The sequence below is a fragment of the Electrophorus electricus genome, chromosome 1 (assembly GCF_013358815.1).
Source record: "Electrophorus electricus isolate fEleEle1 chromosome 1, fEleEle1.pri, whole genome shotgun sequence".
Lineage (NCBI taxonomy): Eukaryota > Metazoa > Chordata > Actinopteri > Gymnotiformes > Gymnotidae > Electrophorus > Electrophorus electricus.
Genome location: NC_049535.1, coordinates 26,977,445 through 27,001,347, shown reverse-complemented (window position 1 = coordinate 27,001,347; position 23,903 = coordinate 26,977,445). Strand labels below are relative to the sequence as shown.

General features: G+C 40.0%; 1 protein-coding gene across 1 annotated transcript in view; it reads right to left on the bottom strand.

The window, feature by feature from the left end:
- The window catches only part of tmem104 (transmembrane protein 104), a 49,485-nt gene that overhangs the window by 6,000 nt on the left and 19,582 nt on the right, over positions 1 to 23,903 (bottom strand). Inside the window, exon 9 of the mRNA XM_027003353.2 lies at positions 11,005 to 11,098. Within this exon, the coding sequence (XP_026859154.2) occupies positions 11,005 to 11,098 (94 nt within the window). The remainder of the gene's footprint in view (positions 1 to 11,004; positions 11,099 to 23,903) is intronic.

The following is a 23,903-nucleotide window of genomic DNA, read 5'->3' as shown; positions in this document are numbered from 1 at the left end:
TTTCTAATACAGTGGTTGATGAGGGTGCACAGCAAATGCCCTACTTAACCTCAGTAAACCACTGATCCAGCAGCAGACAGCACATAGTGCGACACAGCACAGGACACAGTCGAGCCTCATTACTCCTATATTAACAGTGGCAATTTACAGACGAAGAGAGTGGCAGAATCAAGGACGTGTTTAATCCAATACTCTTGATGTGGCACCCTACTGTGCCTCTCCGCTGTGTAGATGCTTAACCTTCAGCAAAGAGGCCTCTATGGTTAAGGGATGAAATGTGATTCTGTCCCGGCACACATGGCCAAGTGATTTATCATGCAGCCCAAATTTCCCTGTGAGCTTGTTGATGTGTGGAGAAAATGTCACTGGTATTTATGTCTTTAAGTCTTTCATCCTGATACGTTTGTATCTGACACTGGTGCCGGCAGCCAAATCAGAACTGATAACCCCAGGGGGCGATAAAGTACACCCTGCCCCTTTTCCAACAGCAAGACAAAAAACGGATCGTGGACGATTCAGGAACTATCTGATGAGTGAAGGAAAAATTAATGGAGCCCAGTACAGCACCCACAGTAGTGTCGAAGGCACAGGGGTCAGAAGCGCTCCCTAGGGATCAATAGAAGAGATGCGAACGGCAGCAGAGTGGGATTTTAGTAATGCTTCTGGTGGTTTTCAGCCATGAAATGCCAGTGACCAAATGACACTGGTGTCACACGGTAGCTGGGCTCTGTGGGAAGTGAAGGGGAACCGGTGGAGAGATTAGTACTGACCTGAAGGGCTGAAAAAGGGGCAGGCATCCAGAGAAGAGCTAAAAGGATTATTCTGGCACCTGTTCTATAGTCATTCTACATATCTTAATGAGAAGTGCAGGCAAGACCATATTAAAGAAGAAAAAGGGGGGGGGGGGCTATTTTATGACACATAAAGCATATTTGAAGAGTATGTCTGTGTTAGTGTTAGAGAGCTAGAGAATGTACAATTCCTAACTAGACATGGCTGAATCATGGGCACTAAGTGTCTTGCATTCTAAAATACCATTATATTTTTTAAAAAGCTCCTCATTTGTTTAGGAGACAGAATTACCAAAAAGGGTAATAGAAAACTGTTTTTTTCACAATTTCCATTCTTAACAACATTGGTTACATTTCACAGTGAAATAAAGTACAGATTAGAGAAGAAACACTAAAAAAAAAGGAAGGGGGTGTTTAAAACACATTTGAATATGTGCACCCCAGCACAAATAAATTTGTTTCCAAGTCTGGTGCAACTGCATTGTACATCTTAGTATTGTTCCAGCTCTAACATGTGACAACTCAGAGAATGATAATTGACAAGTTGAAATCAGAGAAAAATAGAACTATGTAGTGTGCAATGATTGCCATAAATTAAACTTCTTGTTTTGCCTTACTTAATTAATTTTTTGAGGGGTTTCTGAAAATGTGAAATGCTCACTTGATCATAAGTACAAGTGCAATCTAGCACTGTCTGGTGGGCATTCATTTAGCATTGCACAACAACCACAGGTCAGCTACCTGCTTCTCAACAGCACAATCTGAAATGATTTACCTATTTAACAATAGGTAAAACATCTCTGCAAGCAGCTAAGGCTTGTGTATAGAGCAGTAAGTGCTCAGTACATCAGCTGTTTTGACCAGCTAAACATCACACCCACAGACTCTCTATTGGTCCAGCCACAGTTGATTTATGGAATACAAATTGAAATTGCAAAGACCTTGCAAAGCATGTCCCTCAATGAGAACACTGCTGTATTTTTTCTTCTTGAAAACGAAGAGACTGACATTTTAACAGAAGCTAATGGCTGCTTCAAAAGCTCCAAGGATCAATAAAACTCTATGGAGTCATCTAGGGGGCATTTTCTTTGTGATGGGGCATACTAATTTCATGGACTAGTAATAAATGCCATGGGAATGGAGGGAGGGTGAACTGTGGAAGCATGCATGTCTTCATGGGTTTTGCAGTTTTACACTGTGGTTGGTATTTTACAAGATGACTTCATATGGAATCCTTGCACTTTAAAAAATATTTTTTCCCCTAAGATCCAAGACCAATTTTTGACATGTGTGCATGTGTGCTTATACCAAATTTAGGCCATACACGCATACAGGTCAAAAATCTATGGCCTATCAATACGTTTTATCAGTTTGATTTGTTTCTGATTTTTGGATAGTATGTTTTGATTCAAGAACATCTGTTCCCATCATGTTTTATTGAAATCTGTGCTGGAAAAGCTGCTAGTTAGGCTAGGCTAATCAGATTTATTTGTATTGGACATTTCATATGTGTGGCAATTGTTTTACAAATGAAATAATAATATAAAAACAACTGAATTTAATAGAAACAGAGCATTTATAAACTGAAATAAATACAAATTAAATAAATAAAGTACTTTGAGCAAAGGTATGTTTTCTGCCTTAACAAACCATGTAAAGGAAACTGAAATTATATTACCTGTCATTTATTCAAGGATTTTATAGTCCACCCTCACCCACACTCATATGTAAGGAAAAAAAATAAGTGTCTGATGACTAAACACTTGTTAACCAGACAAATGAAAAAAAAATCCATCAATGTGTCTATTCAAGATAAAATAACTGAAAACAAGTAGCTCACAAACAGCTGACCTGTCACCTACACTCTGAGAGCAGATCATTAAACAGCACAGTGAAATCAACATCAAAAGCCATGATTAACGGTAATTGAGCTGCAATAAATCAAACCATACAGCTCACAGACACCTACAGCGCATCCGGAAAGTATTCACAGTGCTTCACCTTTTCCACATTTTATGTTACGTTACAGCCTTATTCCAAAGTATATGAAATTATTTCCCTCAAAGTTCTACACACAATACCCCATAATGACAAACTTTTGGAAAAACCTTTGTGAAAAACTTTTGTTTGGAATTGTTGCAAAGTATTTTTTTTTAAATAAATAAATAAATCACATGTACATACAGCGGGTGAAATAAGTATTGAACACGTCACCAATTTTTTAAGTAAATATATCTCTAAAGGTGCTATTGACATGAAATTCTCCCAAGATGCAAATCAAAGAAATCAAACCACAGATGTCCATAAATTATGTGTAATAATGAGAAATGACACAGGGAAAAAGTACTGAACACACTTACTGAAATGTATTCAATACTTCATACAAAAGCCTTTGTTGGTCATGGCGGCTTCAAGACGCCTCCTGTATGGAGTAACTAGTCGCGTGCATTGCTCAGGTGTGATTTTGGCCCATTCTTCCACACAAACACTCTTCAAATCCTGAAGGTTCCGTCCGCTCCTTCTATGAACTCTAAGCTTTAGTTCCTGCCATAGATTTTCAGCTGGATTCAGTTCAGGTGATTGGCTGGGCCATTCTAGCAGCTTTATTTTCTTTCTCTGAAACCAATTGAGAGTTTCCTTGGTTGTGTGTTTGGGACCATTGTCTTGCTGAAATGCCCACCCTAGTTTCATCTTTATCATCCTGGTAGATGGCAGCAAATTGTTTATCAAGAATGTCTCGGTACATTTGTCCATTCATCCTTCCTTCAATTATATGAAGCATGCCAGTGCCAGCCCCACACCATGATGTTCCCACGTCCAAACTTCACTGTTGGTAGGGTGTTTTTGGGGTAATATGCAGTGCCTTTTGACCTCCAAACATGGTGTGTATTATGGCATCCAGAGAGTTCAATTTTGGTCTCATCTGACCAGACTATATTCTCCCAGTATTTCAGAGGCCTGTCTAAATGTTGATAAGCAAACTTTAAACGTGCTTCAACATGCTTTTCTTTGGCAATGGAGTCTTGCGTGGTGAGCATGCATACAGGCCATGGAGGTTGAGTGCATTACTTGTTTTCTTTGAAATAATTGTACCTGCTGATTCCAGGTCTTTCTGTAGATCTCCACAGGTGGTCCTTGGTTGTTGGACAACTCCTCTGATAATTCTTTTCACTAATCTGTCTGAAATCTTGTGAAGAGCACGAGATTGTGGCCGGTTTATGGTGAAATTATGTTCTTTCCACTTCCGGATTACAGCCCCAACAGTGCTCACTGGAACCTTCAGTAGTTTAGATATTCTTCTGTAACCAAATGCCATCTTTTTTTTTTTTTTTGCAACAGTTAAGGTTGTGAAGGTCATGAGAGGTCTCATAGGTTTACCCATCACGAGATGGTTCACCTTGGTAATGAGACATCATCAGTTGAACCATCTGATATTAATTTGCACTAAATGGCAGGATTGCTTTCTAATTACTAATAGATTTCAGCTGGTGTCATGACTTTCCATGGCTTTTTGCACCTCTCTTTCTTCATGTGTTCAATACTTTTTCCCTGTGTCATATCTCATTATTACACAATTTATGGACATCTATGGTTTGATTTCTTTGCATGTGTGGACTGGATGGGTTGTTACCGACATCTGGTGAGAATTTCATGTCGTCAATAGCACCTTTAGAAATATATTTACTTAGAAAATTGGTGACGTGTTCAACACTTATTTCACCCGCTGTAAGTATTCACAGCCTTTACCATGACACTCAAAATTGAGCTCAGGTGCATCCTGTTTCCACTGATCATCCTTCAGTTGTTTCGACAACTTGATTGGAGTCCACCTGTGGTAAATCCAGTTGATTGGACATGATTTGGAAAGGCACACACCTGTCTATATAAGGTCCCATAGTTGACACTACATGCCAGAGCACAAACTAAGCCATGAAGTCCAAGGAATTGTCTGTAAACCTCCGAGACAGGATTGTATCGAGACACAGATGGGGGAAGGGTACAGAAAAACGTCTGCAGCATTGAAGGTCCCAATGAGCACAGTGGCCTTCATCATCCATAATTGGAAGAAGTTTGGAACCACCAGGACTCTTCCTACAGCTGATCGCCCGGCCAATCTGAGTGATCAGGGTAGAAGGGCCTTAGTCAGGGAGGTGACCTAGAACCCAAGGGTCACTCTGACAGAGCTTCAGCATTGCTCTATGGAGAGAGGAGAACCTTCCAGAAGGACAACCATTTCTGCAGCACTCCACCAATGAGGCCTGTATGGTAGAGGGGTCAGATGGAAGCCACTCCTCAGTAAAAAGCACAAGACAGCCTGTTTGGAGTTTGCCAAAAGGCACCTGAAGGACTCTCAGACCATAAGAAACAAAATTCTCTGGTCTGATGAAACAAAGATTGAGCACTTTGGCCCAAATGCCAAGTGTCATGTCTGAAGGAAACCAGGCAGTACTCATCATCTGGCCAATACCATCCCCACAGTAAAGTATGGTGGTGGCAGCATCATGCTGTGGGGTTGTTTTTTGGCAGCAGGAACTGGGAGACTAGTCAGGGTTGAGGGAAAGATGAATGCAGCAATGTACAGACATCCTTGAAGAAAACCTGCTCCAGAGCACTCTGGACCTCAGACGGGGGTGAAGGTTCATCTTCCAACAGGACAACGACCCTAAGCACACAGCAAAGATAACAAAGGAGTGGCTTCAGGAACTCTTTGAATGTTCTTGAGTAGCCTAGCCAGAGCCTAGCCTTGAACCCGATTGAACATCTCTGGAGAGATCTGAAAATGGCTGTGCCTCGACGCTCCCCATCCAACCTGATAGAGCTTGAGAGGTTCTGCAAAGAAGAATGGGAGAAACTACCCCAAAATAGGTGTGCCAAGCTTGTAGCATCATAATCAAAAAGACTGGAGGCTGTAATTGCTGCCAAAGGTGCTTCAACAAAGTATTGAGCAAAGGCTGTGAATACATGTACGTGATTTTTTTGTTTTTTTAATACATTTGCAACAGTTCCAAACAAACATTTTCCACTTTGTCATTATGGGGTATTGTGTGTAGAATTCTGAGGGGAAAAAATGAATTTAATCCATATTGGCATAAGGCTGTAACATAAATAAATGTGGAAAAAGTGAAGTGCCATGAATACTTTCCAGATGCACTGTAAATGTTAGCCTCTCATGAGCTCAGAATGTATTGTCTAATAGAAATCAAAGTTTAGAGAGGAACTCATTAAGGAAGAGAAACTAAGCATCAATACTAAACCAGACCAGGAAAGTGCAGGATCAAAGAGTCCTCCTCTACTTGTGCATCTACTCTGCACAAAACACTTCTGCACTTCTAAAACAGAAGCCATCCATTAAGAGGCAAAGTTATGCTTAAAGTGAATCAGGCAAACACATTTCCTTATAAAACTCAGCAGTCACTGCAGACTGCAAGTGGAATGCTTTATTGAATATGAATGACCAATCCACTTACCTTAAGGCCAGTTTTTGTTGCGCTTAATCATCACTCAGAGTTGTTGATTAAGGCATAGCTATATTTCAAGATACCCTGAAACTATAATAAGTCACACTGCTGGTTTATGGCACTCTAACCAATACTTTGTATGCAGGTGTGGCAAATATTTAACCTTAACATGTAATACTATTACAGAAATTCCTTTCTATAGCTGTGGATCAACCTCAGATATTTTTAATACAAGTCAGAGGATGTTTACAAACAAAGAGGTTATTAAAGATTTCATCACTGGAGGTTTCTGGTGGTGCAGAGAACCATCAGTGGAGAGAATTTATTTTGATGTGATTTTCCACAAATCCCCCCTCATATAGCTGCTATTAAACTCCTAATATATAGAAATACAGGCTTGAAACAGATACTTAACTTTTACAATCTGTTTTCAAGCTTTGTGCATGCACATGCCAGTAATAAATGGCCACTGGTATTCTCTGCAGGTTTCTGCAGAGGGCAGAATGGGATGATTAATCCCCATCCACTAATCAAGAGCTCTTCACCTGCCCTCTTCACTCACACCACTCAATATCAATTAAAACTTCATGCCTCAACCAGCTCCTCCCACTCACTACCATTATATTGCAACACTGGAGAACTAGTCATCACACTTCTCCTTACACAATACTGAAAGGAACACAGCTGGATTCCCTGTATCTCTCTGGCCTTAACAAAGTAGGAGCAACTTCAATAATGCATAAAAAGCATTAATACTTTGCATAATAGGAACAATATCTTTGTTTCTGCTTAGTAAACAAGTTGGTTTATACATTTTAAAGGATCTCCGGGGTGCTGAAAGGCTATAAAGAGCAAACAATGAGCTGCCGTCTCTGAAGAAAAGGGAGAAAATAGGTAGACCAGCATTGACTTGCCCTAAATGGCAGCATCAACTATATTTATCCATTTTAATTTTATTTAACTTACTATATATTTACATTTCGGCAGTAAATGAAATCATTGCAACATGGTAGAGTCAATAGCAAGTGGTACCAAGGCTAAAACACCACCAGGTAGCTCCCCTGACGCTTAATGAGCTGCACCCTGCATAGCACTTCTCATCTGACATAGACTTGGCCATGGTCCCTTCCACAGAGCATCATGGGTGACTGAAGATGCGCACAAGAGGCATTTCAGCCTGTCCGGCTGTCTGCTGTGAGTAATGACACAGAGTGGAGAGCATCACAGGAGAACTGAATCTGTCACAGGCACATAAAAAGATGAAAAGTACAAGGTATTTGACACCCAGTATCTACTAATTCATACAGGGTAGTAAAATGTATATAGTGGGAAGTATGCACACAATGAACACTGGCATTTACCAGGAATGGGCTGAGAATGTTAAAGCTTATGCTAGAATGAGCATATGTTTTTGATAGAGACTACAAAGCATATCTGTAAGTTGCTATGTACAGGGGCTTCTGCCAAATGCTATAAATACCAGTGAAGGAAAAAAAGAAAACAGAAGATGCCAACTTTTCAGACTATTTCATTATCTTCATCTGGCTGACACTAGCAGGATATAACCAAGTTTTGTTTATCTAAAATTTGATCATAATTAACACAGAATATTTTACTGCATAATCAACAAACACTAAAGAGTCCATTAAGGCTGTTCAATACTAATTCACAAGAAAGTGACAGACATGCAAACAGGAAAATGAGAAAGAAACTAGGTTAGAATGGTGAAAAGCAATCCAAAGGCTCTAGTCCTGTTGTAGGCCAGCAATGACACATGAGGAAACTTGACCCTGGGCAACCACTCTTAAATGACACAGTAATGACTCTTTCAAAACGGGAAACCAACCTAAATAGCTACAGGCCAATGTTAATTTTGTAACTGTAAAACATGTTCACACGCATTCTATTTGTGTTTGAAGAGAATGGTTATATATGGCAAGTTCACATGAATGACCCAATACCAGCTAAAACAGACAAAAATAATAAATAAATAAATAAATAAATAAATAAATAAATAAATAAATAAATGATGAGAGAAGCATACTCAGGAAATAAGTAATAGGAAATTAAATTGTGCTGTACTATAGTTCATCAGTTTCTGTCATCCCCAAAATATTGCATGTACAAATCAATATTACAAGATTATAAAAGTTTTGCAAATACCTTCCATTAGAGCACCTTTCTCTTATAATGGATCTATGGTTAGAAAATGCTCTTAAAAGTAATAAAACGGACCATTTTTGATGCTTAATTGTGGATGGAAAGTGGAAAAATTAATCTTGTAATCTTGTAATGATATTAAAATTTATCTTGTAATGATATTACAAGATACTAGATTACAAGATACTAGATTACAACTGCAGTTTGTCACTGCAGTTTGTATATCGCCACAACCGCTCCACTGACGATGCGATTGCACATCTGCTCCACACTACACTGACTCACCTGGACGAAGGGAGGGGAAATTATGTTAAAATGCTATTTGTCGACTACAGTTCAGCATTCAACACCATCATCCCCTCCCTACTCACTACTAAGTTGGGAGATCTAGGACTGCATACATCCCTATGCGACTGGATCTCCAACTTCCTAACAGACAGACCACAATCAGTACGGGTGGGCAACTGCTCCTCAACCACCCTCACCCTCAGCACTGGAGCTCCTCAGGGTTGTGTCCTAAGCCCCCTGCTCTACTCACTGTATACCTACGACTGCACAGCCACTTCCAGCTCTAACATCATTGTCAAGTTTGCTGACGACACCGTTGTCGTGGGTCTGATCTCGGACAACGACGAGAGGGCCTACCTGGAGGAGATTAACCACCTGGAAAACTGGTGCCAGGAAAATAATCTCCTCCTAAACGTCAGTAAGACAAAGGAGCTGATCGTGGATTGCAGCAAGAAGCAGGAGCGGAACTACCAACCTGTGAGGATCAGTGGGACCACGGTGGAGAGAGTAGATAGTTTCAGGTACCTTGGTGTTCACATCTCGCAGGACCTGTCCTGGTCCCGCCATACCAGCTCCCTGGCAAAGAAGGCTCGTCAGCGTCTTTACCACCTCAGACGCCTAAGGGACTTCAGACTGCCCTCCAAGGTACTGCGGAACTTCTACACCTGCACTATCGAGAGCATCCTCATGGGGAACATCACAGTCTGGTTTGGGAATAGCACCAAGCAGGACAGACAAGCATTCCAAAGGGTAGTGCGTTCAGCAGAGCGCATCACTCACTCGGAACTTCCTGACCTGCAGACCATCTACTACAAGCGGTGCCAGACCAAGGCCAGGAAAATTGTGAAGGACCCCACCCATCCCAACAATACACTCTTCTCTCTGTTGAGGTCAGGGAGGCGCTTCCGCTCCCTGAAGACCAAGACAGAGAGGCTGAAGAGGAGCTTCTTCCCACAGGCCATTCGGGCCCTGAATCAGGGAAACTGATAAACTGTGGGGACCACCACCACCATGTAACATAACTGTATATCTGTACACCTGTATATATAGATTTATACTCAATTACCCTGTTACACAACAACTGTAGATATGGTATTATACAAAATGGATCTGTACATTCTGTAGATTGTGTACATATATACCCAACCATATACATTGTACATTGTGTATATAATCATAATATACATATATTGTACATACATTGTTAATATATTTTTGTACATACATAGAATATATATATTTATCTGCATATATATATATATATATTTTTTTTTCTCTATGCAGCCCTGTTTCTCTTCCTCAGTTTGGACAGAGCACTCTCCACCATTTCACTGCGTGTTATACTGTGTATGACTATGTATGTGACGAATAAACCGAACTTGAACTTGATATTAAGATTCAATGGAACTGAATCAAGAGCTAGTTTGTACTCAACGTTATAGTACCCTCTGCTACCCTCTACAGTAAACCTGTTTTTTTTTTTTTTTAAACACATGCAATAATGGTGTACATGCTAATTTGATGACCATTATATCTCTTTAATTGGTCTTTAGATTCCTCCACACACATACATAACATTAATTTTTAATTACTCATTAATGCTGGCATGCTGTTTTCTTGCTCGGAGGCCTGGTCTAAATTGTCTGAGCCCTTACAGCAATGACAGCTACTTTATTTCCCCCCCCCCCCAACCCAGTCCCCATAACCCCCAAGAGGACTAAAGACGGGCAATCCATCCAAGACACCCACAAAGTCCATGTCAGCAGCGCGGTCGAGAAACTAAGAGCTGTTGTAGCAGCCATTTTGAATCATTAGCCCGCATGGCACTGAGGGCTGCCATTGTGACATGTTCAATCAATCACAGGCAGGGGTAGAGCAGGGAGGGGAATCCTGGAAGAAGAGGGCAGGACATGGAGACAAAGCACAACACATTTTTTGCATCGTTTTATAGCCCCGTATTGTGTGTTTATATTTACATATACCCACATGGGGGCAATGAATCTGTGGTGTTTGCACTCGAGCGGCAGGTGAAGACAGGCGGTTTATTTTGGTCATCCGGCAAGCACCTATCCAATCAGGCCTGTCTGGCTGAGGGATGAGATGAGTTGGAGGCAGGGACATGACGTTGGAAATTAGAGTGATGGTCAGACCAAGACTATGCTGTCACCCCTTGCGTTTGGTAGGTGGTAGTAAGAACATTATCTGAGGGTATGCACCTTCAGCTGGCAGGTTACACAAAATGACCACAATGGAAATTTGCAAAAAACATATGAAAACTGCAGAGTCAAAATGTGATGTGAATTTACCAATCCATCTCATAAGTGAGGTGAGGATCTGAAGGTATTTGGTCTTCTGTGCATTGAAGAATGTAAAAGGTCCCAAAAGCAGTGTGAAGATCGCCTGCAATTTAGACAAAGAACACATCAATGGTAAATGGAAACTACCTCCATATTTTTGATCATATATACTGGTAAGGTATGTGGTTTGTCATGAACAATTCAAAGACAAAAACTATCAAAAACCTAGTAGTTTGAAAGTTGATGAAGTTGATATCTTTGCCAAAAACTGTATACCCAAAACAATGCACATAAACTTTCAAAAGCAGTGAAGCTAAACAATAGTAATACACATCAGTAATAAAGTCAATAAGTATCTATTTCAAAGGAACACCATTACAGTGAGCTAAAACACATAACTCATTGAATCTAGATAAATTTAGTCTCGCAGTTTAAGCCCCTCACTCACCTGACTTGAATTTTTTAAGCCTCTAATATATACCATCAATCAACTCTAGTTCCTTGTTCTTCAATCTATCTTTCCTTTGTCCCTTCACCTGTCATGGAGGGCATTTTGTGATTAACTACATCAGGCCATCATTCAAACCAGTGTATCTGTAGCAAGATATATACATATATGTACTTAAATTACATGTAAGTATATTGTAATTTATAAATTTAATATATAACAGCAATATGCAAAATAAAACTGCTCTATTTCTGTATAAGTGGACGCACCTGAGCTAGCACAAATTCCAATCTCACATTCATCTAAAAGTAAATTAAGTACTTTGGCATCTTATTAACAGCATGGCTTACTGCATATGTCGCATTTTCCGATCCGAAAACATACCTGGCAGAAAATTCCGGAAACTTGACAAGAGACAGTTTTAGCCATGCCGAGGGAGGATGGGAAGGAGGTGGAGTGAGAGAAAGTGGGTGAGAGAGTGAGAGCACAAGAGAGAGGAATGGGCTAGCCAGGCTAAGGCCATGTGGTGGTGCACTAGTAGTGAGGAAAGCAGGGATGGTGTGACACTGGCACACATGGCATAACACCTGTGCCAGGGAAGCAGGACAGGAAGGAAGGCTGGCAAGAAAAACAGGGAGAGAGGGATAGCAAGAGGGCCAGACAGAGAGGGCAGAAGGGAAAGGGGAGAATTTGAACTACAGTGAAGGGTGAGAGAGATAGATAGGAATTGAGTGAGTGAGAAACATATAGGCTAACATATAGTGTTAGTATATAAGTATGGTTGCAGTATGATAGTTACACCTGTATGTTTCATTTCTAAACATCAAGATATTTATAAAAAAATACATATACAAGTTACAATTAGTTAGCGATATTAAGAGCGATACTCTTTCTTAATAATAACAGATTCTGTGGCTGTGCAGGACTGCACAAGTTCCTCTATTCATTTTTCATGATATACTAATGATTGTAACACAGCTGCAACATGTAAAATAATGCTCAATTTCTCAAATGATAGTTTTCCTGTCTGTGATGAAACTGAATGACAACCAAGGCTTTTACTGGCAGAAGGTCAATAATTTGGTTGAGTGGAGCAACCCTGACAGACTGCAGTTTTTTTTAATATAAATATATAGAACAGTAAAGAGCTCAATAAATCTTAAAGCCATTGTTGGAGGAAATAAACAACTGGGTGACACTGACTATCATTTATGACTGCCAGCTCGGATTCAATTGCATTTATTCATTTAATACAAAGTGCAGGTCATTTCACTGAACTCTTCATTCCACGGCCTAGCCACTTCCAATGTATATACTGTATAGTCTTTCTTTGATGTTTCCTTTTAGGGAAAAGATGTGCAGGCAAGATTATGGATAGGGGCATTTTACTTGAAAGAAAAATTTGATACATGTGGTCATTTCAGTTTTTATAATCTTCTTAAACATCAGCCATTTTGTGTCTGAATATCTTAAGCCACACATATGCCGAGGCCATTGTAACTGCAGATTTGAAGAGAATGCCATAACAAGTAGGGGATGAAGAACTGAAGAATAATCTGATGAGGGAATCAGAAATAATTAACCATTAAGGTTGGTAGGAATTAAGTAATAAATAACCATTACTAAATTATCAATACTCCACACAAAAGCATCTTAAAACCAAACCAAATTACAATTTAGTCAGAAAGTAAAACTGATGAATGGGTGGACTAAATGACATATAAACAGAAGCAGCAGAATCAATAAGATCAGTGTCATAAAAGTCTAAGAGTGGAAGATCAGCAGATTGGCAAAGCCATAGTTGCTTTCACCAACATTGCATGACATAGGATCTGCTTCACAGGCAACAATTTCTCTCACTTCCTGTCCCAGTATGAGCAGAAAAGTGATTCCTGAGCTTCATAACCAGTATGGCGTATCTACATTTGACCATCCTATACAAGAAGGTCCATTCCTAATGAGATCCCAAAACACCCCACTAAGTCCCAAGGACAGAGGCAGTGGGCACCAGCTGTAAGGACGCCTGCTCCCACATTACACAAGTGATGCAAGCCTGTCCTGGCCATACTTTTTGCCTCCTCAATTTGTGACAGATTTCAAGAATTGTATACCTGATTTTAGGTGGTCATAAATATTGACAGCAAAAATGTAGACTAATTATTATGGGTTCAACATCATACCTTCTGTGCTCATCATGAGCTCAATGAACAATGACAAAAAGATACTGTTTTCATGTTATACTGAAGGTACTCAGCATAATGAATGGAAACGTATGGGTTGCGTCTACTACAGGATCCTGTAGTTTTGTGAGCTGTTACATTCTGAACACCAAATAAGCTAAGGCTTCCAGCGAAGTGTAAGGTCCCAATGATTTGCAAGCTGTTCCTTCAAACGGGCCAAATCCAGCATAAATGTACATGCGCAAAGCCTTAAAAACTAACTAATTCATTCATTCATTCATTAAATTCCACACACATTCCTCATTCCTAATAAGGCCCACTCCATATAACAAACCCATATAACAATACTCATGCTGGCCTGTACTGAGAGAAATATTACATTAAGGTTTTTGTACTCTTTAAGCCTATGACCCCATATTGAGGAGGAGAAGACAAAAAGGCTTGTTGTGTCAGGAGTGCAGCAAATTATAAGACAAAATGAACTTGCCGTTTGTCTCTTGCTGATACATACATGTTTTTTGAAGTCTTAATCATGAACCTAGTTCTGTTTAAGAATCTGATTTTACTGATACCTTAATGAAGATGAGGTCAAAATCACACAGTATCAAATAATCAAAATTCAATAGAATTGTTTAATCCTATAGGAATATGCGAGTGTGTAGAGGAGAGACATTAAAAACCAAAAGGTTACCTCCTCAGACCAACAGACGTTATGCAGACATGCATTTCTCTCCATCAAGGCACACTTCTGTCTATGCATGCCATGCAGCATCCATTCCACAATCCTGTCAGCTCATAGGGCTATAATTCTCAATTAAACATCTAAATATATTGCACGCATGTAATATAGACTCAATTTTACATATAATCAGATATGTACATATATTTTCAATTTTACACACACACTTAAATAGAAAGTGCTCACACAGTACAGTGAGGGTAAGAGTACTTATTCTTTTAGTCTAGGACGGGAGAATCCATCTTCCACTTGGGCACTCTGCCCAAAAATTTGTTTAACACTGCCACTACAGTCCTCACCCACTTTCCTATTTCCAAGCCATTCATCAACCTTAACAAGATACTGATGAAATATGACCAGCAACCAAACAACCTGTGCAATGATTACTTAATTCCCTACAGACCCTGTCCCTAAGTGTGTGGCTTGACAACTGGACACACACAGGTCATGGTTTAGGATAGCTTTAGAAGGTAATGTTTTAAGGCTTTGTTGTAAATGATAAGTGACTGGTGAGGAGTCAGGTAAACACAGCAGCCAGGACAACCACAGACAGTGACGATGGAGAGCGACAAAATCAAACAAGAGGAAAAATGAAAATACAGCCTGAGTTTTTGAGCCATCAACATTGATACCATCCTTTATTCCAACTAATTTTAAATAAAAACGACCAAACTATGAGTGTGGGCTCATTTAAATGTATATGGCCACGTTCTCCTCTAAGACAGGTTTATACTTTGGGCTTCACTGTAAAGCTCTCTGAAATATTTACGAACCAACCAAAAGGCCTCTCTACAATTAACAAAAAAAGTTTTTTTGTGGAAAAAAAACTATTTGAAGGTCAAAAACTTAGACACTCCGATCATAAGAAGAAATGAAAGGTAAAAAAGAACATGGGAGGGAAAAATGAATTGGGGCTGATAGGGTGAGGAAAAGACAGGTGCAAAGAAACTGAATGACAGCATAAGAGGGTTGAAACAGAATGGTGGTACTGTGTAGTCTGCTGTTCTCCTGATGTGTTAAGATCAAAGTGACACTGCCTTAAGTGTCACTAACCTCTGGAACATATTGCTATCAGTGGCCATAATTAAAAAATTCAAAGAACAAAAAAATAGATGCATTACAAAAAGGAAGAAAATGTCTCATCAAATCTAAAATTTAACCAATCCCTGCTTGCCAGAAATTAAAGCAATTAAGTGAGAGGATATTTTGGTTTGAAGATTTTTTTTATACAAACAGTAACATGGAATTTTAAATATACAGAAATACGACAGCTCATTGAAATGCAGGAAGCTGTGAAGCACTTGAGCGTGTGCAATGAAGTGAGTCCATATTAATACTCACAAAATATGCATCAAGTGCTACACCAGAAATGCTATGCAAACTGATTAAAAAAAGAACAACTGCTTGCATCATAGTTTAAGCCTTTCATTAGCACCAGTGATTGCAAGCATGTATATGTATATGAGTGAACATTACAAGAAATGGAAGAAATGAATGCTTATCTTCTGGTAGCAGCAGTCTCTCAGTCTAACTGGTGTGACAGTCATCTGTCTCAGCCCTGTTTGACTCAACAAACATTAATAAAGGGCATTATTCCCTGCAGCAAATGGATGTTCTTAAAAAAAAAAAAACCCTCAAGAAAGAGGGCAGTCAGATACTGTTGAGTCAATTCAGCCTACTGACAGCATCAGCAGCTTTGGGTGGGGCTGGCTTTTGGGTGGAAATGGCTGAAGGAAGCTTCAGAAAGTCAATGAGGCAGACAAGACTTTGGACAGGTCACAGGTTATGTGAGTGTGCAAGCGAATCTGACAGGAGGTTGATGCGTATGCTGAGGTGGTCCAGGATGTACTGACACTGGACCCTGGGGTGTTGGTTCATAGCAAGACATGAAATAACAGACACATTGACCCACACAACCCTCCCCAAGATGGCTCATTCATTGATCTTTGCATACAATATCACCAAGGACAGAGCATGTTATGATAATGCAGTGCAAGGATGACAAAGTAAAGCAGCTACAATGGTCAATCTCAGAGATACTGGTAAACACAGTGGCAGCAGTACACATGTACACTGCCTTCCATTATACTGGGAGCTTATTAACACAAAATTATTTATTTTTATTTAGCATACTCCAAAATTTTGTTTAATGCAAATTCGTTAATGCAATAAACAAACTTTGACCATATTTGGGTTTATGTGTAGAGGTTCTAATAGCAGTAATCAAAAGCAGATGGGTGACTAATCTAAATGCACTTTAGTTACCTTAGCTGCAATTCTATATCAGCTTCAAGTGAGCTTCAAACTCTTACTCTCCTGCTTAAAGGGGAGTGCTGAATGAACCCCTTTTCTCAATGACACAAGAGAACTCAAGATATAATTCTATAAGTAAGACTACTGACCATTTCAATATCTGGTTAATGTGCTTGTTTTAATTAATCAGATTTTTAAGCCACAATAAATTAATTAGCATAAAGTGTTAGCTTACACAAAGTTATCATTAGCATATATGAATATTCAAGCTTTATAGGTACAAAAAAATGTTCGAGCTCCCAGTAGAAACTTTCAAAACAAGTACTTTTCAATCTTTCACAAAGTCAAAGTTAAAAGGCAACTTGAGGTTCTAATGTCTGAAAAACACTTCCATACCATTTTCTCTTCATATGGTTTCACACCAAGGTCATACTCAGTGCTGTGCAAATTCAGTTTCCTCTTTAAGCATCCTTCTTCGAACACCACAATGTGGCACTCCTGTTCTTCAGAGGACATACTGTATACCTGTTTCCATAGGTGTATCTTCTTCCATGTTTGAATCATTTTCCCCTTTTCAATGACAATGTTGCTAGTTTGGGGCGCCCTACCTAAGCAATGAAAAAAATGTGGCAGTAGTGGAAGCCAATTTGGTGACTTTCATCTGTCTCTGAGACACATTTTACACAAGCCTTTACTGTTAATTAGCAATACGACCCTGGAGACAGTCGTAACTCAGCTCAGTTTAAGATACAACTGTATGACGAAAGATGAGAAAGGCCCATGGGCACCTGCTTGCAGTAATTCATCTATTCCATTACCTTGTCTGTAAGACCTCATTTACCTAAAAGTGCTGTGCCCATCAAACAAATGGGTCATTAATCGTACATGCAATTTTAAAATATAACCATTATATTTTCTCAATAGACATTACATGTCTTACAAAAATGACAGAAATGGAATTTTACATGCTGTTAAACAGCCTCCACTGTTGTCAAGGACAATGTCCAGCTTCTTTGTGCAGAACTGACTGAATTACATACGTGTATAAACCTAATTTACAGAAATACAGCAAAATATGATATGGAACTGCCTGCTGAGAGATACAGGAAAGACCTTTTTGAACTTATATAAAATGTATACATAACTGACCATTTTGAATTCTCTAAAATGCAGGCCTGCACAAGGGGGGGGGGGGGGGGGGGGAGAATCAATACATAGCAATTATATTGTGATTATTTTTGTCATGTTGCATGTACAGTCATGGCCAAAATTTGAGACTGACAAATTTTGTTTTCACAGTTTACTGCCTCAGTTTTTTAGATCCTATTGTCAGATATTTATGGTATGGTGAAGTACCATTAAGCATTTAAGATTGTAACTTTTTACTGACAAATACATTCAGTTTAAGCAAAGGCTTAATATTTACAGTGTTGACCCTTCTTTTTTAAGACTTATGCAATTCGCCTTGGCATGCTGGATATCAGCTTCTGAGCAAAAGCTTGACTGATGGCAACCCATTCTTACCTAATCAGTGCTTGGAGTTGATAATAGTTTCTGTGTTTGTTTGTCCAACCTCTTTTTAAGGATTGACCACAGGTTCTCAAATGGGATTGTGATATGGGGAGTTTCCTGGCTATGGACCCAACATTTCAATGTTTTGTTCACCAAGCCACTTGGTTATAACTTTTACCTTGCGACATGGTGCTCTGTCGTCATGCTGGAAAAAGCATTGTTCATCACCAATTGCTCCTGGATCATTGGAAGAAGTTGCTCTTGGAGGACGTTTTGATACCATGGCAGTATTCTTCGGTAAAGTTTTGAGTAAACCCACACCCTTGGATGAGAAGCAACCCCACACATGAATGGTCTCAGGATGTCTCACTGTTCTCTGGACAATCATTTGTCCAGATGTCCCAAACAGTCTAAAGGGGGCTTCATCAGAGGAAAATAACTTAACTCATCCAGTGTGGAAATAGCTAAAGCAGAACATTCACAGAGAAGATTTGGCCATTCCAAGGTTCTCATCTCTTCTCACAAAACCGAGCTCTTTCCATCACGTTTCCACAATGTCACAGTCTGGCAGCAGCAAAGCAGACTCTGACAGGTACTGTCCAATCCACAAAAATCCACATCCATTCAAATGCTGCAGAGGCTTTAGAAGCAAGTCCCTTGAGGAACGTTTCTCAAAGAGAACCATATATTCTTTTGGTGCTGCTCGTCAAGTAGCCACATGGCTAAAGATTGCAAGATTGCCTTACTGTGTAAGGAGTGTGACAGCACTGCACACATTGCTGCTCTTCATCCTGGTCCAGCTCCATGGATGTATGTAAGGCCTGACCGCGAGCATGGCGGAGAGGAATAGGAGTCACCTTCTGTAAACACCAACTGCATGGAAATTTGCGGAGCTATCAATGGCTCTAGATCTTGTTCCAATATCTGCCTCACGAAAGTGTTACCCAAAAGACAATCTGATAAGGCTATAAAGGTCTATATTGTACTCGATGATCAGAGCAATCAATTGCTACGCCAGAGTTCTTTGACCTGTTTGATCTCAAGGGTACCATCTCATCCTATACGCACGTGCTGGGATCACAGAGACCGCTGGAAGAAGGGCTATAAAATTTACTGCTCAGCCTTTAGATGGAAGTTTAAGCATGCTTCTTCCTACCCTCACAGAATGTGATCATAATTTCAGATGACAGATTTGAGATACCAACTCCTGAGGTCGCAAAGCACCATCCTCACCTCCAACCCATTGCACATCTCATTCCCCCACTTGATTTTGATGCGCAGATTCTCCTTCTTTTAGGGCATAACATTCTTCAAGTTCCTATTGAAAGAGACCAGTACAAATGGTCCACACAACAAGCTTATGCTCAGAAGCTTGATCTTGGCTGGGTTGTAATGGGCAATGTCTGTCTGGGTGCCACCCATAAGCCAGCAGTTATTAATGTATACAACACAAGCATTTTGATGAATGGCTCCAATTTCCACCCTTGCCCAAATTCTCTGTTTAAAAGAGAATTTCATTACAAAAGACAGTTACGTTCCCTTGGAAGCAAAATTTTTGAAAAACAAATGATGACCATAAGATCGCAGCCTCTATTTAGGACAGACAGTTCATTCAGTTAATGGATAGAGATGTTCATAGACGATTCTAACAGCTGGGTAGCTCCTCTTCCCTTTCGCAAACCGAGACCACATTTTATCAAGCAACAGAGAGCAAGCTCTAAGTTGCTTGATCTCTCTCTGCTGTACACTCGAAAGGAAGCCTGAGATGAGGAACCACTTTGTGGCATTCATGCAAAAAATTTTTGATCAGGATCATGCTGAGCTAGAACCTCCATTAATGGATGGGGAAGAATGATGGTATCTACACACATTTGGGGTATGTCACCCATGCACACCAGTCCAGATTAGAGTTGTATTTGACTCCAGTGCCATCTCCTTAAATGTGTTGTTGACAGGACCAGATTTAAACAACAGCTTACTAGGAGTCTTAATGTGTTTCAGACACGAGCAGGTAGCCTTCACTGTAGATATAGAACAGATCTTCCACAGCTTCTTTGTGAGGGAGGACCACATGAATTTCCAGAGATTCCTTTGGTTCTGAGATAATTTCATTACCAATGATGTTGAATACAGGATGAAGGTCCATGTATTTGGCAATAGCCCTTCTCCTGTTGTTGCAAAATATGGACTTTAAGGTATGGCATGTCAAGGTGAGCTAGAGTTTGGCACAGATGCAGTGCACTTCATACAAAGTGTCTATGTTGTTGATGGACTCAAGTCTCTGGCGTCATCTGCGGATGCTATATATCTACTTGAAAGTAGTCAAAGTACACTTGCCAGTTCCAGTCTGAGACGCCACACAACTTCATCAAACAGTACAGCTGTCATGCAAGCATTTCCATCTATCGACTATGCAAAACACTTGAAGGACCTTGACTTGGATGCAGACTCCCTTCCCATGCAATGTAGTCTTGGATTGAGCTCTTCTGTCTTGAGTGAGAAACCGTTTACACGTAGAGTTCTTGCTACTGGGAACAGTTTACTCAATCCATTGGGTCTTGTTGCCTCCATTACAATCCAAGAAGACAACTTCTTAGAGAGCTTACCAGCAGAACAGGACACTGGGACACGCCCTTTCCAGCTAAAAAGGAAGCTAAGTGGAATGCATGGAAAAAGTCACTGCAACACCTCGCATAACTGGAAATCCACTGTGCCTACACTACAACCTCCATTCGTAATGCTTGCCAAAGGGAAATTCATGTTGTTTTCTCAGATGCATGCATAAATGCCATTGCTGCTGTTGCATATCTGAAAGTGACCGACACTAATGGAGCATGTCATGTTGGATTTATAATGGGCAAGGCTAAGTTAGCCCCTGTTACTATTCATACAGTTCCTAGGCTTGAGTTCCTAGAGTGAAGCACCAAGGCAGAGTCTTCACTGAAGCAGCTATCCACAATGATACAATCTGAATAGCTGGAGCAAAGAGGTGAATCGCCAGTAAATTACACGTGTGTCATATGCAGTAAACTCCGTGGCAAGACAGCAAAGCAGAGAATGGTGGATATCCCTCCAGATCACCTAAGTACAGCGCCCCCTTTTGCAAATGTTGGTCTGGATGGTCCCACGGAATGTAGTTACCCGTCACACCCATGGAGTAGCTGCCAATAGTAACAGATGGGCACATGCCTCAGCATCCATGCAGTGCACATAGAGCTGATTGAGTCGATGGACATTTCCAGCTTTATCAATGCCTTGCAGTGCTTCCTTACTCTTCATGGACCTGTACGATAGATTTGTTTAGACTGTGGCACTTCAGAGGAGCTTGCAAAGAGCTGAGTATATTAATGGATGAAACTAATTATTCTAGTGTGTCCAGGTACGTCAGTGAAGAAGGCTGCAAATGGGTTTTTATCTCTCCTCATTCTTCCCATATGGGTGGAGTATGTGAAAGGATGATTATGGTTTCAAGGCAGATTTTGGATTCCATGCCGACACTAACCAAGCCTTCTGGGTTCACTCATGAGGTTTTATCAAGCATTATGGCAGAGGTGACTGCTATAATCAGCTCAAGGCCCTGGATACCCATTTCTACTCACCCAGACATTTCTTCACCCTTGACTCTGGAAATGATTCTGACCCAGAAGGTCTGTACACCTGAACCTTCCCCAGGCTCTTATCTTAAGGCAGATTTGTATCATCAGCAGTGGAAAAGGGTTCAGCACCTCGCTGATACCTTTTAGGAAAGATGGAGGTATGAGTACCTCTCGACACTTCAAAGCAGAAGCAAATGGCAAAACAGTCAGCCCAACATCAAAGAAGGGGATGTGGTGTTACCCAGCAATAGCCAAGTGAAATGGAACCAATGGCCCATGGCGGCTGTCACCAAAAACTTCCCCAGTGCTGATGGTAAGGTCAGGAAAATCAAGCTGAACGTTACCAAAGTTGAGACTGTGAAAACATTGCTTCGACCCATTGCAGAGGTAGTGGTGCTTATGTCTACCTGAACCCTTCATTGAGTTATCTAAAGAATCTTAAAAGGTCTACAATGCTTATAATGGTATTTTGCATAATACTGGACAGAGAGTTATGTTACATGTAGTTCATAATTGTTGGCGCCCTCCTGGCATTTGTTAAAGGCTGAAGGAAGGCTTTGTTTATTCTTCTTATTTTTCTATTGGGTGATTTCCAAGCATATGATTAGAGGTCATGGTTCAGTATAGCCATAATGCATACAGCATACAGGAAGCAACTCGTGCATCAGTGCATGCTTTATCCATTGCAATCCTTTTGTGTTGATCCTTGGAGAAGCTTTGGTGCAAGTTGTCTATTTAATGTTATTCACTAACATTTTGTATAGTTATTTTGTGATTACACTGTAGTTTATCATCATTATGCTCTGCAAACTGCTTACCTTTCCCACTACACTGTTAAACCATCCTTTATTACATTTTCAGTGTCAGTCCAATGTCTGTATATGCAGTGGACATTTGTCAGTTTGTACTGCTTAAACCATTAATGTATTTTTGTTTTGCATATGCTAGTATGAGATGTATTAGTAAAGGATACATTTTATATTTATTTCAGTTTCACAAAGAAAAAGAGAAACATTGGAAGCTCATGTTGCTCAAGACATACAAGTGAAGAATACTAAACTTAACTTCGGTGCTTGTCTTCGTTCAAGCTTTCCAGATCTCTCTGTTCATGCCAGCACGCATGGAGGAGACAGAATTACTGTACATTGTGACTGCTATACTCTAACAAATTAAAAAGGTATTGAAGAACCCCTAAGGTGACATGATTAAAGATTGTATTACTGTGACCAAATTGACTTATGTTAGTTGGATCATTCTGTGAATTCATTAAAACACTACTCGTAAATACCACTACTCCATCCACATAGACACAAACTGTGTTTTGTTTTTTCCCCCTCTAAGGGCAGGGTGGTGGTGCAGACCTGTGGCATAGTCACATTAGGAAACCATCAGCCACCATTAGTAACAAAGCACAGCAGGTCAGGTGGAGCAGGTGACTCATGTACCCCTGGGGACCTGAGTCACCACAAGCTTGGGCACATGTATACATACTATTTAGACTTGTAGCAGAACTAATAAAATCACCCTAGAAGAGCTGGTCAGGGGTCATTCATGGGTCAGCAGCTTTCCATTATGTATAGGTGTAGAGTACATTTTTAAGAAGAATTGTTCTTCCACTAAGGATCATTAATGCATGGTTAACCCAGAAATTGCATTGTGAATCAAAGCTGTATCATTGTAGTTTTCAAGGCCCATAAGAAGGCATCACTGTAATTACTTTGTGGTTTAGCTTCATGTTCACCGAGACACATGGCTCTCTTGTAATATTTGTTTCTTAGTTTTGCCGAGGTCTGAATGCTGAAGTGGGGAAAAACATTTAACTGGAATACTAGTACCATGTTATACTTTCTAACCTTAAGTGTAACTGTAATGCAACTTAAAAGAGGTGGAGGAAGATGGGAAAGAAGTTTGGCAGCATTGTTCTTTCATTATGATCATATTATAGGAAGAAAAAAATTGATTGCTTTGCTTATAATCTTATTTACTTTAATGCACATGGGTAATAATAGTCACTGGTGAACATATCACCACTGCTGCAGTTCCTTTCAGCACTCCCTGCATCCTGATGTACCTTACGTTTATTTGCATCCTGGTCGAATGGAGGAAATGATCTGATTGTTTTTGTAATGCTTACATAACACTAAATTGTTTTGAAGGCCATCTCTATATGACATTGAACA